The sequence below is a fragment of the Nymphaea colorata genome, chromosome 1, assembly GCF_008831285.2.
Source record: "Nymphaea colorata isolate Beijing-Zhang1983 chromosome 1, ASM883128v2, whole genome shotgun sequence".
Taxonomy (NCBI): domain Eukaryota; kingdom Viridiplantae; phylum Streptophyta; class Magnoliopsida; order Nymphaeales; family Nymphaeaceae; genus Nymphaea; species Nymphaea colorata.
Genome location: NC_045138.2, coordinates 18,880,874 through 18,895,939, shown reverse-complemented (window position 1 = coordinate 18,895,939; position 15,066 = coordinate 18,880,874). Strand labels below are relative to the sequence as shown.

General features: G+C 38.7%; 1 protein-coding gene across 1 annotated transcript; it reads right to left on the bottom strand.

Moving 5' to 3' along the window:
• Positions 1 to 286: 286 nt before the first annotated feature.
• On the bottom strand, positions 287 to 13,427 carry LOC116250119 (uncharacterized). The gene is made up of 5 exons (XM_050079818.1): positions 11,420 to 13,427; positions 10,895 to 11,321; positions 10,354 to 10,631; positions 1,534 to 1,848; positions 287 to 1,318 (listed from the first exon to the last, which is right to left on the bottom strand). The coding sequence occupies exons 1-5, from the start codon at positions 11,423 to 11,425 to the stop codon at positions 296 to 298; spliced, it is 2,049 nt and encodes a 682-aa protein (XP_049935775.1). The 5' UTR covers positions 11,426 to 13,427; the 3' UTR covers positions 287 to 295.
• Positions 13,428 to 15,066: the final 1,639 nt, after the last annotated feature.

Here is a 15,066-nt window from a genome sequence, read left to right as displayed (position 1 = left end):
CATGGTGTGGTAGTTGATCTAACCTGTGCTTCTCCTTTACTTTTTTCAAACACAAAAATAACAAAAAAAAAAAAAAACCTTTATTGTCATTAACCGCATGCAATTATGGCGCCTACAGAACATCGATTAAGATGAACTAAATTAAGTAACGATCAAACTTCAATTATTTAAAACACTGTTACACAACATATGAAGTTTTACATTTTCACTTTTCCTTTTACCAATTCCCGTACAAGGCCATAATTTGGAAACAAGAATACATCAAGAGGCCCCGGATCCCTAAGAATAGATAATATCACTTGCCCTTTGCCTCAGCCAACACAGTAAATAGTGTCTGAATAAATGTTAAAACCAGTAAGGCAATGGCAGCAAGTAGAGACATAATAGACCATGGGTTGTGGAAGTAGTTTCGCTTCAAATATGCTCTCGCCGCATTCCAATCTGAGGCAACATAAGACTGCAATTGCCAATGGAGTTCATCATCTGGGGAGTATGCAATGCCATCGCCCAACTTGTTGAAGACATTGGCAGCATCCTCGTCACTGCCGAGAAGGTTCCTTACGATCCCTTGAGAGCACAGCAGGCTCACGTCCTCAGCTGTGTCTATCAAGCTGTCCATGAAGACAACATATGATGTCACCTCATGCTTTTGAATATTTGGGTGCATCCGTTCGAAGGCCATCAAGTTCATGTATATTGCTGCCGTGCGGTCCTCTATTAAGATGAATGGAAGAGTAAGCACTCCATGTTCTTGGTCAAAAGTAATTTTTAGCCCGCTACAGGGTTCCGCTTTCTTGAACTCAACGCCTGCTTCATGAAACCTCATTGCTGATCGCACGTTTCCTGGTTTGGAAATTTGTTTGCCTAAAAACCTAAAGACCAGGATGGGGACGGCGAATGGCATCTGCTTAAGTCCTTTGCCGATGACATGCAGCCATGGTTGACAATGCATGCAAACAGACTTGATGAAGCCTTCTTCATCAGGAGTTCTCTGTTGTTCCGTTGTGATGCCCCTTATCAAGCAGTTCCTGTAAATATCTAAAATATGTAAACTTGAACCATCCATTTGGTTCAACCCTAAAATTTGTGAGATCAATTCAGAGATCAATTCAAGGTAAATCTCTGAAATACGAAAATTATTAGAAGCAACAATTTGGGACAACCGATAAATTCGTGTGATCAATTGATTGAGATATGCGTCACTGTTGACCTCGCACAATTTCCCTACCTCGACTAATTTTCTTAGGACAAGGAGTGGGATTTGGTTTTCTAGCAACAGCATGTCCCGTAAAGCCACAGTCATGTGAGCTTCCCATTTCTGCTGAAGAAGGGCTCATAGTTCTCAGAGCTGTTTTCATCTAAACCATATAGGAGTTCAAGTATGAAGCACCCATCAAGCAACATCATTCTTAAATCTGATGACAACTTTGGATTAAGATTGTCGTAGCTATCCCTAAGTTCTTGCTCTATGCCTTTCAAGGAGTCAAGGAACCTAAAGAGCGAAACCCCGCTCCTCCTGAGGATCCTGTAAACCGCTCTCTTTTTGTGATGCTCCATGGGCTGCAGGTGCTGCTTCCCATGGTGGTAGGGACCAAGGGATGCCATGTGAGGAGTACGGTGCTTGGACATGCTTGATGTAATGGCAAGGCTATTGGGCCATCTGTAGATGCACTTTTTTTCCAACTTTGACTCATATTCATCAGGATCATAAGATTTATATTCTTTTTCTATGTCAATGACCCAAATTGGCCAAATCTCCTTGTCCTTCTTCTTCTCTTCTGCCATTGCTGTTGTATTTATGTCTCTCATGGTTGCCATACAGAAAGAGCAACCGCAGAGGCAGGATACCTAAAGCAAATAATGAAAAGTTATAAGCAACATCCTGGGCAAAGCCACAAGAGAAAATTATTTGAAGGAATTCCTAGCAATGAGAGAAACTTAACCTGCTTGTGATGAAAAACACATGCAACACTACGATATTTATAAAGAATTTAATGGACCATTGAGAAGAGCTAAGTCACCACTAGGATGATGAGATCAAAAAATTAATTTTTCAAAAATCAAAATTTTCGTGGGTAGCTTAAAAGGCTAGGGACCAAAAACATTCATACGCCAAAAAAAAAAAAAAATTCAATTGACAACCAATCAAACTAAATATTGTACAAAAAATTATATGTATACTTGAATTAGACCTGATCCAAATGTGACAACAAAATCCGGCGATGACAAAAATTACAAAAAACTTGGCGGTTTCGTGACTGTGCGGAGGCTTTATATAATTAATATATTAAATTGAAGGTGCTAAGGTCCACAAATATTCTTGCAAAAGTTTTACGGTCTTATATTACAGGAAAAAATTGAGATCTCAGCAGAAAAATCTATATCCTACCAGCATGTTATAACTTCAAATCATATTGAATTAGAAAAAATGAGAGAGGAGATTGATGAACCAACCTTTACAAGCTTCAAGCAGTCCAAAACATAATGAAGAAGAAGTGCATTGCGGAAAATTGCCGATGGGAGGAAGAACGAAGAGAAAAGAAAAGATGGAAGAAGAATGATGAAGACGAAGGGATCAAATGGAAGTAATAAGTCAGGGAAGCCTTTATCAATGCTTGAAACACGTTGGTAAAACTGTTACTTAAAAACGACGATAATGTTAGTATGGTAAACATTTTAAACTGGCCGGAACAAGTTGCAGCATATGCAGTTTTTTTTACTGAGTTTGATTCTATGTATTTGGATTTGAATGTTAATTCAAAACTAATGATTATGAGTAGTTTCTCGAATGTAAATCCAGATAATAGTAGCATAACATTCATCACCTAAAACCAAAACTACCATACGGACTATTTCAATTTTGCTTTGCTTCCATAATGGCTAGAATATTTATCAGTCCATATGTTATAAGATGCGAATGGTCCTGTGCGTCGAGCAATGGCCGACGTAACAAGAGAGCCCTTAGAGAACAAAAAAAATAAAAATAAAAATAAAGGGCAGGAACAGAGAACGTTACATCCCTGAGCCCCAAAAGAAAGTCATCCGAAAGTAGTATATATATATATATATATATATATATGTTTTGGAATGCTTACCTGAGAAAGTGGCGCTGGTGGGGAAAACGGGGCGAGTGGCAGCGGCGGTATATAGAATTGCTTTTCCGTTTTGGCTATAGATGTCTGACGCCAAGTTGCTGAAGGATCGGTCTTCCCCACATTTATTAGAAAGAACGTCTATATGGATATTGGATGGGTCATTTTTTCTATTAATAATTAGCAGTCACACCATGTGCTATTATTATTGGATTTGAATTATTGATATGTCTGGTCCTTATAGATCGAGACTGTCAATACTAGGAAGGGTTCTCCGTGTGGGACTAATGCCAGCCAATGAATGAACTAATACCAAGCATCATTTTCAATTTCCACTGGGCCCCATCATGGGAGATCGGACAAGACACAAATTCAGAAGCCAATGCCACAGGGAGACAAATTCGAGAGTTCAGAAAAACGAATTAATCATTTTCGGAACCCTGGGCCAAATTTAAGCCGGTAGCTTTTTCTCATTCAAGTCTAATAAGATCGAGCAGCTATGACTTTTCTTCACAGCAACAAGCAAACGCGACATCCCCAGTCTTCGGCTTTTGGTATTATTCGCTCAAAGTCTCCTTAGATTTGGACCTCTGCTTCGTGGCCTTTTCCCACATCAATGGTGTCCCCCATTAGAAAGGACATTGACAACGGAAATAAGAGGGAGAAAGATGATGACAAGGAACAAAGGTCCAAACAGTGGTACGTGGTGTCTATTGCAGAAGTATAAAGGGCAACAATCTGACACTCGACAGATTTTCTACTGCAGAACTGCGATCAGCCTCCATTTGGAAGTTTCGGTGACTACATTAAGTCATTCCTTCTAATCTTTTTAGCAGATCTGACAAAAGAGTTTTCTATGGATAATTGTGGAATTAGCCCTGATGCATGTGGCTTTGTTTTTGCTAATGCTGAGTTGATTATTCAAATTGCTTATACGTTGGAACTCGAAATGCAAAAATTGACATGTGCAATAAGAACATAAGAGGTGAAAATTCCTGTCTGCCAAGACCAGATGTTCTTTGCACAATCTAAGGAAAGAGGCTTATGTATTTCTGCCCAAGCTTCTTTGATGGGGGTTGCTGCTTGTAGACGAATGCCAATTATTCTATGGGAGTTGCTTGTAGTTCCAGAAGCAGGAAACGTCTCTCAACTTCCTATCCAGATCTAGCGGCTGAATCGTCCACCGCCTTCCCATTTTTTGAGCAATTTGAGTGGTGATCTGTTGAAAGTAACGGGATTAAAAAAAAATCTTCTGTCGTATACAAATTCTCTTCCAACTTGGCATGCTTTAGCCCAGAAGAAAAAACACAGGTTCAAATTTCACTGCCCGTGATCAACCATTAGATGATATTTACAAAGGAAGAAAACGTAAAGGCCAAGAAAACAAATAAAATAAAGGTTTCGAGTGTGGATCTTAGGTTTAAATAAAGATCCTTGGTTGAATAAATGACGGACTTTACTGTGAATCTTTTACCACATCAGATTCATAGATTTCAAATCTGAAGTAATAAAATTCCCTAGTTTACTCTGTTGAAAGGCTCAGTCCACGGATCAGAGACCAAGACCAACTTTATGATTCTAGATGGTGTTTGTTTTCTCAAAATGTATAAAAAAAAGCTTGTCCTTCGTAATAATTTCTTTGATAGTTTAAGATGTTCGCTGCATATAATAAGCTTTGTCATCATAGTAGAAAATCTGCAGAATATCAGATTGTGCAAAGAAGCTTGCAAATGTAGAAAAGCTTCTGCTCAAGATGATACTTTCTGGCCGGGGATGTCCTTTATTGTTGGATTTACTTTGGGTATTACCTCTAGATGGCTTATCGAAATCCCGAAATTAAGGATGATCAGATGAATTATCGCTTCACGGGCAAGAACGACATTCCATCTCCAGCTAAAATCCTATTAAGCAGATCCATTATACCAAAAGCAATCATTCTCGAAGTTATTGAAATATTTAGAAATGGCTACTGCCCTAAGTAATGCATGAAGTTTGCAGCTGAAAACCTATTAGGAACAAGCGCCATCTAGTGGTATCAATTCATTTTGTGAACCGGCTAGCTAGCCAACCAAGTGAGACTGATGGTTTTGTAAATTTTTTTCCTCAAATGCGCTTCCTAATTGTGCAACATCTTGGAAGAAATTTGTGTTTGATCCCTCCTTTTGACTATTTTAGCGGTGCATTTTGGCACTGAATGTTTTTCCTCTTCTCCTATATACAAATGAGTCTCCTCGCAAAACATATTCTAATAACATAGCCGACTTATGACAATGCTTTGGTGCCCTAAGGAGACGGAAAAAGGGTGGAGGTTTTGGTTCAGCTAGCTGAGTAGTAGGATGAGATATTCCTTCAACTTACCCCGAAATATAGGGAACTTATGAAGGCAACTTATGAGAATACCCCATCTGGAACTGGACCCTCTTAAGCTTTTACAAACAGCTAAGTTTGATTTTATTTCAGACATGCACAAAGCTCTTCTTATTCCACCAGGCTATCTCATCAAGTCGTCGTGACCATTCTATCGTGGGGTCAATAAAATGCCTCAGTTATAATCGTCTCTCATCCTTTTCTTTTTGCCCAAAACCGAATATCAAATAATAACCTGAAGATAAAACCATTGCACTGTTGTTCTGGAAACGACCTTGGATTGAAAAGGGTTTCAGTATCATTTTTTAGATTTTTTTTGGTCGAATAAACAGATGAATTAATAAAAATAGTCTCCTTCCTCTTTCTCTCTTTACACAGTCGAGAGACCTAAAATTAATATTACATGAAAGAAACTATTTAAGAAAATATATACAAAAAACTAGTCAATAAGTAAATGAAAAAAAAAGCTGAAAAATGTGTCCGACATTCAATTCCCAAAATCAATGGCTTTTTCTTCCCTTTAACAAATTAGAGCTAGAAACGAAGCACTCCTATGCTGAGACAACGATGACAAATCTCCATCTTGTAGCATCTAGATTCAATGCTCCTCCGGACAAAAGAAGACCATTATGCACATGAAACTAAAACCAAGACACATTTACCTCACATTGGACTGTGGGAACCCTAACGATTCTCTGAAAAGAAAGATGAAGACTCGCTTTCCTCATTCTCTCCAACTGCCAATAGATTCATCCATCGACTTTCCACGAGCTTCGATCAAAACTCAAATGATCGAGTCACCAATGACAAGAGAGAAGAGGGGGGAATGATATAAATGAAGAAGAAAACGAAGAACGGAGAATGGAGAAGAAGAAGAAGATGAGGAGGAGGAACGCATAATGAAGAATAAGACGAAATAGATGGATGAATGAGGAATAAGGGCGACAAAAAGAACATGAGGAAGTAGACCTCGATGGTCTTCGAGGCACACAAACAGCGACAAGAGAGAGAGAGAGAGAGAGGGAAGAGAGAGATGATTACTTGCACAGACGAGAGAGCGAGACTTTAGAGAAACGATGTCAGTATTTCGAGAAAAGAAAAAAAAAAAATCTTCTTCCCATTCCAACGGTGGGGTGGTTTGAACACATTTTTGCATTCATGAAAAACAAAAAAAACACTTTGTTTTCCATGTTTTTCTGCCTAGTGTTTGGTGGGGTTACAATATTTTGAGAACATGGCTTCCTTGGTACGGTGCGTAATGAAAACCAAACCCTCTTAGGGGCCCATTTGACAAATGAAATAGTTTGTAAGTGTCACTTGAATATGATTTAATTGGATTAAATTTATATTACACTTTTTAAAGTATTTCATGAATCTGTCGTAAGTTTTTGGTCATATTTCATAAAATAATTACAGTTTGCCAAATGGTCCCCTAACTTACACTAGCTTTTGGTGCAATCTTATGGGAGATTAGTCTACAAATCTTGATTAGTCAAAGAATTATCAACAAAAACTTTTGCTCATGACGATTTAAACAAAAACAAACTGACACACCCAATCCTGCTCTGCCAACGCCGTCCTTGTCCAAGTTTGTTGGCTTGACACTTTCTGAGATCTTTCAGACCATGGAACTTGACACACTGTAAGTTGACATTAACCCCAGCAACAAAAGAGGGTCCTGACACATAACGGGGAACGACTGACTTTCAGAGCCTTTTTCAAACTCTTATGAGTGACGTATTCTGAATTTGCAAAGCCAGAATTTGCACTGCCATGAATTATATATGTTAGTGATCAAAGAAAAATCATTTTTAAAAATTAAAATAACACAAAGCATGCATGAACCTATGTTCATATTTTCTTACGTATTTGAGTTGTATCCAGTAACTCAACTCACTGTAAGCGCTGTTGATAAAAAAATAAGAAAAAAAGGTATGCATTAATATATGACGAAAGTATTCATTAAATTTTTCTCTCAACCATCTATCTATATATGATGATGGATAGAGTGTCCCTTATAAGTATGATCGTCATTCAATAAAAGTGGATTGGCCATCTCTCTAAGAAGTGTTATGGGGTAAAAAATATTTAAAAGTTCTTTGGGCTTCTATGATCAAGGAACTATAAAAACTTGACAAAGAAAGTTCAAGCACTTCCTATACTCGTCTAGAATATGCAAATTAGGTTCATTAACTGGCAAGTCTTTGAACCCTAAAACTTTTTTGAACAAGTCTTCGAGATATGTATTGTCATTCATCTCTCTCATTTCCTCTATTCCGTGGAACTTTCTTGACACAAGAAGAGGGATTTGGTTTTCTAGTATCAGCATCACCCGTAGAATCACAGTACCCATAACCCCCCAACCCTACTAAAAACAGGATCATCCTGATCCTTGGTGCCAGAACTTTTTGGTCCCGGACTGTAGCGCGAAAGACTTCAAGCATGAAGCACCCATCAAGTAGCATCATTCTTAGAAAAGAATCTGATATCAATTTTGGATTACGATTGTCGTAGCTATCTCTAAGTTCTTGCTCTTCTTGAGGATCCTGTAGAGAGCTTTCTCTTTGTGATGCTCCATGGGCTGTAGGTGATCCTTCCCATGGTGGTAGGCACCAACGGATGCCATGTGTTGCCATGTGTGTGCGGTGCATAGACAGGTTTGATGCAAAAGCAAAGTCGTTAGGCCAACTGCAGATGCACTTTTTTCCATTTTCAACTCATATTCAGGATCATAAGATTCATACTCTTTTTCTATGTCTGCAACCAAATGTCCTTGTTCTTTTTCTTATCTTCTGCCATTGTTGTTCTGTTTATGTGTTCCATGGTGGCCACATAGAAAGAGCCATAGCAGAGGCAGGATACCTAAAGCAAATATGAAAAGTTATAAGCAACATCTTCTGTGGCCCAAGCCACGGGAGAGAATTATTAGAGGAATTGTTAGAGTAATGAGAAAAACTCAGCCTGCTTATATGGAATTGCTGCTAAGGGTTGGAGAAAGATGATGACATGGAATAATGGTCCAAATAGTGCTAAGTGGTTTTTACTGCAGGCATATAAAGGGAAACAATCTGACATTTGACACATTTTCTACTCCAGTACTGCAATCAGCTCCCATGTGGAAGTTTCTGTAACTACATTAAATCATTCCTTCTAATCTTTTTAGCAGATCGGATAAGAGAGTTCTCTATGGATAAATATGGAATTAGGGCTGATGCATGACTCTGTTTTTGCTAATGCTGTATTCGCATTGCTTATACGTTCCAACTGGAAATTCAAACATTGAGATACGCAATAAGAACTTAAGAGGTGGAAATTCCTATCTGCCGAGGCCAGATATTCTTTGTACACTCTAAGCTAGGAGGCTTATGTAGTTCTGCTCAATATGCATCAGCAAGATGTATTTCATAGTGATAACTATAACATTTGAATCGCTCAGTTAGCAAGCAGTTTGTATCTCATGGCATAAGAGGGGAGGGCACGAAAGGCGCCTTCCCTGTACATTATATTTCCTGCCAAAGGTCAATCGAGAATCTTGCCAGCTTTTGTCTTTCTTATTTAAAAAAAAAATTGATTTTAAACCATAAAAATGGTCCTGTCCTTGAGGTGTACCGTTTATCTTACATAAGAATAAGACCTTGGGTTAAAGTGTTAGTCTCAACCATTAGGGGTGCCTGCACCGCACCCTTTGTGCTTCAAAACATCTTTTTTTTTTTTTTTTTTTTCTGAAGCACACTTTTTTTGTATAAGGCGTACGCGTCTTATGACTATGCGTTGACGTATTGGATATTAAATTTTTTTCATATGGACGTGACCTGACCCAACACTAATATCAATTTTTATTTCTGCAATCATTTGAAAGTTAGTTCTTTTACGTCATAAATTAGCATTCAGATTAACAACGTTTCCAAATCTACTACCTTTTTCATTTTCTTTTCTTTACAGTAATCAACGTTGGAGGCTACACAGGTAAATTTATTCCTGCACACTCACTTTTTCTCGATTTTTCCTTTCCATAATTTTTTTTTCTTTTCGTTGGCTTCTTGATTGGGTTCAGCTATCTAAAGGGGAGAGAGAAAGAGACTCATTTGACCAATTCACTTGAAATAAAAATGTACGTATAAATTTTAAAAAGAATAGACATCTGCAACAAGGGCCATCAATGATCACATGCACAATTATTGAAGATAATGGCGGTATATCTTTATCAAACATACCACATGGTGTGGTAGTTGATCTACCCTGTGCTTCTCCTTTACCATTTTCAAACATAAAAAAAAACCTTTATTGCCATTAACCGCGTGCAATTTCGGTATTTACAGAACATCAATTAGGATGAACTAAATTAAGTAACGATCAAACTTCAATTATTTAAAACACTGACACACAACATATGAAGTTTTACATGTGCAAGGATATAATTTTGGAAACAAAAATACATCAAGAGGCCCCGGGTCCTAAGAATAGATAATGTCACTTGCTATTTTTCACGGCTAAAACAGAAAATAGGGTCTGAATAAACGTTAAAACCAGTAAGACAATAGCAGCAAGTAGAGACATAATAGACCATGGGTTTTGGAAGTAGTTTCGCTTCAAATATGCTCTTGCCAATTCCAGTCTGAGGCAACATAAGACTGCAAGTTTTTATAGAGTTCAACATCTGGGGCGTATGAAATGCCATCGCCCAACTTGTTGAAGACATTGGCAGCATCCTTGTCACTGCCAAGATGGTTCTTCACGATACCTCGAGAGCACAGCAGACTAACGTCTTCAGCAGTGTCTATCAAGTCGTCCATGAAGGAGACATATGATGCCACCTCATGCTTTTCGATTTCTGGGTGCATCCGTTCGAAGGCCATCAAGTTCATGTAAATTGCTGCTGTGTGGTCATCTATGCTGATGTATGGAAGAGTGAGAGCACTCCGCTTTCCATGTCAAAATTCATTTGTAGCCCGCTAAAGAGTTCCGCGGTCCTGAACTCAACGCCTGCTTCATTAAACCTCACTGCTGATCGCACGTTTCCTGGTTTGGAAATTTGTTTGCCTAAAAGCCTAAAGACCAGGTTGCGGACGGCGAATGGCATCTGCTTAAGTCCTTTGCGGATGACATGCAGACATGGTTGACGTCTCTGTTGTTCCGTTGTGATGCGCGTTATCAAGCACTTCCTGTAAATGTCTAAAATATGTAAATTAGAACCACCAATTTGGGTCATCCTGTAAATTCTTGAGATCAGTTGATTGAGATATGCATCACTGTTGACCTCGCACAATCTCCCTACCTCGACCAATTTTCTTAGGACAAGGAGTGGGATTTGGTTTTCTAGCAACAGCATGTCCCGGAAAGCCACAGTATGTGTGAGCTTCCCTTCGCTGCTGAAGATGGGCTCATAGTTGTCCGAACTACGTTCAGTTAAGCTGCATAGGAGTTCAAGTATGAACCTGATGACAGCTTTGGATCAAGATTGTCGTAGCTATCCCTAAGTTCTTGCTCGATGCCTTTCAATGACTCAATGAAGCTAGTGAGTGAAACCCCGCTCCTATTGAGGATCCGGTAGAGAGCTCTCTGTTTGTGATGCTCCATGGGCTGTAGGTTCTTCTTCCCATGGTGGTAAGGACCAAGGGATACCATGTAAGGAGTGCGGTGCTTGGACATGCTTGATGTAAGGGCAAGGTCGTTAGGCCATTTGTAGATGCACTTTTTTTGCAACTTCGACTCATATGTAGAAGGATCGTAAGATTCATATTTTTCTCCTATGACAGCTTCCCAAATGGCCCAAATCTCCTTCTCCTCCTCTTCTGCCATTGCTGTTGTATTTATGTCACTCGTGGTTGCGATATAGAAAGAGCAACTGCAGAGGCAGGATACCTAAAGCAAATAATGAGAAGTTATAAGCAACTTCTTTTGTGGGCGAAGCCACAAGAAAGAATTGTTCGAGGAATTGTTAGCAATAAGAAAAATTCAACCTGCATCCTTGTGATGAAAAAAACATGCAACAATATGCTATTCAGACACTCCAAAAACACAATGAAGAAGTGCTTTGCAGAAAATTGCTGATGGGAGGAAGAAAGAAGAGAAAAGAAAAGATGGAAGAAGAAAGATGAAGAAGTAGGGTTCGGATGGAAGTAACAAGTCGGGGATATACTAACACTTGAAAAGTTGGTAAAGTTAATATGGTAAACATTTTAAACTGGCCGCAACAAGTTGCAGCACATGCAGTTTTTTTACTGAGTTTGATTCGTATGCAATTGGATTTGAATGTTAATTCAAAACAAATGATTTTGAATAGTTTCTCGAATGTAAATCCAGATAATAGTAGCATAACATTCATCACTTAAAACCAAAACAACCATACGGACTATTCCAATTTTCTTTGCTTCCATAGTCGCTAGAATATTTATCAGTCCACATGGTTTAGAACTTTAGATTCAACATTTAAGATGCGAATGGTCCTGTGCGTCGAGCAATGGCCGACGTAGTCCATCAGGGTTTGGTGCGTTGGGCCATTGCCGATGTTCCCGAATGGGGCTGCCTGCTTCCAACTGTGGAACCATTGTTCCACTATTACAAAAAAATTAAGGAATAACAACAAAGCCCTTAGAGAACAAAACAAAAAAAAGAAAAAGAAAAAGGCAGGAACAGAGAATGTAACATCCCTGCACAAAAAAGCCCCAAAAGAAAGTCAATGGAAAGTATTATATACAAAAAAATGTTTTGGAATGTTTACCTGAGAAAGTGGCGGTGGTGGAGGAAAATGAACGTGTTAGGAACAACAACAATAAACTTTCCTCACGCACTCTCAAGAGGGGGTTAGAAGCAACAAGGAAGAAGTTCAGAGCAATAATCTTCTACGTCCACGGTCACACAGATCTCTTGTATTCTCTTTCTTCTATGAACACACAGAACAGACACACTCAAGCGGCGGCCATCCTCAAAACATAAGGATTAGGGCAAACTCGCATTTGTACAAAATGACATATATGCCCTTACAGGAAGAAAAAGTTGGATCCACGGTATTACAAATGAGTGTTCAGTATGAATCAACTTCCATACACCAACAGGACGGACACACTGTCACTGCTGTTTCCGGTGATTCTTCAAGTCGAGTGGTTCCGGCGGTTTATAGCATTGCTTTTCTTTCCGGTGATTCTTCAAGTCGAGTGGTGCCGGCGGTTTATAGCATTGGCTATACGACCCACCTATATCGATGTCCGAGGAAAAGTTGCTGAAGGATCGGTCCTCCCCACATTTATTAAAAAGACCGTGTATATGGATATTGGATGGGTCATTTTTTCTAGTAATAATTAGCTCTAATACCGCGTGCAATTGTTATTGGATTTGAATAATTGGTATGTGTGGTCCTTACAGATCGAGACTCGGTCAATACTAGGAAGGGTTCTCCGTGTGGGACTAATGTCAGCCAATGAATTAACTAATAGGAAGGGTTCTCCGTGTGGGACTAATGTCAGCCAATGAATTAACTAATAGCAAGCGAGGTGGAAGAATGGATAAGATGAAATATGATGAATTAATTTCCACCGGCCCCCATCATGGGAGATCAGACAACGTACGTCCTATCCTTCGTGCAGAAGATCTTGAGACCTTTGGGGTTGAGTTAAAAACTCCACTTAACTAAGATCTTCCAGGAATCCTGATTAAGCTGAAACCATAACGGGTAGTAGATTGAGATGTTGGGGGTTGGGTGCATCAGGCCATCGCCGATGCAGCCCAATGGAGCTGACTGCTTCCACCTGTGGAACCATTGTTCCCTATTACACAAAAAAAAAAGAAAAGAAAAAGAAGCCCAAGAACAAAAAAATTGAAAGGCATGAATAGAGAACATTCCTTCCCAACACAAAAAGACCCCAAAAGAAAGTTATCGGAAAGTCGTGTTATACAAAAACTTTGGAAATGCTTACACGAGAAAGCGCCGGTGGAGGACGAGAAAGGGGCGACACAATGTCCCTGCTGTTTGTTTGCAATTAGTGCTTCTAGTCAAGTGAGTAGAGGCTATATATAGAATTGCTTTTCCTTTTTGGCTATACGGCCCACCAATATAGATGTCCGATGCAATGTTGCTGAGGGATCGGTCCCGTCATTTATTAGAAAGGATACCTATATGAATATCAGATGGGTCATTTTCCGGTATCACGTTAGCAAAGACAGGTTAATTAATTTGTGGCCCCAACTTTTGCAAGTGGTCATATCTGACCGATCCAGAAGCGACAGCCTTGCAAGTAGTTAGTCTGGACAGGCTTTCAGAGCCACGACTGAGTCAAGTCAGAGTACTGGGTCCCTTGGCTCGGCCTGGGCATGATCAGTTAATTACTATTTATTGCTATTGGATTCATGACACATGCATCTACATGCATCTACAGACTCAGCAATCCGTTCGGTCGTCAATGTAGGCTCACTTGATCGTATAATGTAACAAAAGTTATTATAGGGGCCAGTCAAGTAGAATTCTCGTGGATAATGCAGTAACAAAAGTCGCAAAACAAACTCAAATATTTTCTTGTTATTTTAATTTATTTGTTGGCAAATTTCCTAATTTTTTCCGCTTGGTTTGATAGTTTAAAACGTATAAATTTTAATTTGATTGACTAATTCACAAGAAATTGTGATAATTTCCATTCACTTTGGTGGACTTTCAGACCAATTTTTTTCTTCTTGGGCATGCCGAACGGCTCAAAGCAGATTTTTTTTCAAATTTGTATAGGGGCCAAAATTGAAAGTTGAAAGCTTTTAACTTAAAACTTTGTTTTTTAAAATCCCAAAGGGGCCATGGCTCCTAGGCTTGAGCTCGGCCTGAACTCACTTGCCAAAAGTCATTCTTGAGTTAAATCTAAGTAAAAGTGAAGACCTTGCGATTTTTTTCATAATTTTTCAACTCTTTTATTAGTTTATAATTTATTTTAATTTTAAACTTTTAGGATTTTTATGTTTTAAAATTTTTCATGATTTTTTTTCTGAAATTTTCTTGAGAAAAACAGCTTTGCTAAAAAGATATACAAAGGAAACCTTGTCAATCTTTTTCCAGGAACGACATTTGTGACATTACTAAGTATGCAGGTGACATCTAGTCTGTGTGCAGAGTTCCTAAAATTAAAGAATGGTAGAAGTCAGACATAAAAATTCTTAATATTGTCTAACATAAAAATTCTGAAATAATTATTCGGCTTTTGTACAAATTTTGAAAATACTGTTCAGCCCTCTTGAAAAGAATGTCTTGCTCTGCTCCTAAGTAATAATCTTTCCTAGTGGTAATTGAGATAAGAAGGGTCTATTGGTACTTATCTGTCTCTCTTTCTCTCTCCCATTCGGACACATCAAAACTGTGCAAGGTTCATTTATCTGGTGATCAAAAGGATCTTTAACCTCAGCATCAGAGAATTAGATAACGGTCCAGGGGCAGAGACAATGGGAGGAAGGTGTCTGTGACTCTGACCTCCCCTCAACTTTTTTTTTTTTTTAAATTTACATGTAAATTTTTTAAAAAATATTTATTCCATTATAAAACTTTTAAAAAATTATATTTAGGCTACTATCAAAATTTTGAACCTACAATTTAACTTTCCACATAAAAAGTTGCTGGTTTCGCCCCTGTAACGGT

What these genes read in the sequence shown, in the direction of transcription:
- LOC116250119 (XM_050079818.1), bottom strand. An exon ending in TCTCACTCTTCCATACATCA is followed by an intron (nt 1,849 to 10,353) that starts GCATAGATGACC and finishes TATTTGCTTTAG; the next exon opens with GTATCCTGCCTCTGCGGTTG. An exon ending in AGCATCACAAAAAGAGAGCG is followed by an intron (nt 1,319 to 1,533) that starts GTTTACAGGATC and finishes CTTCTTCAGCAG; the next exon opens with AAATGGGAAGCTCACATGAC.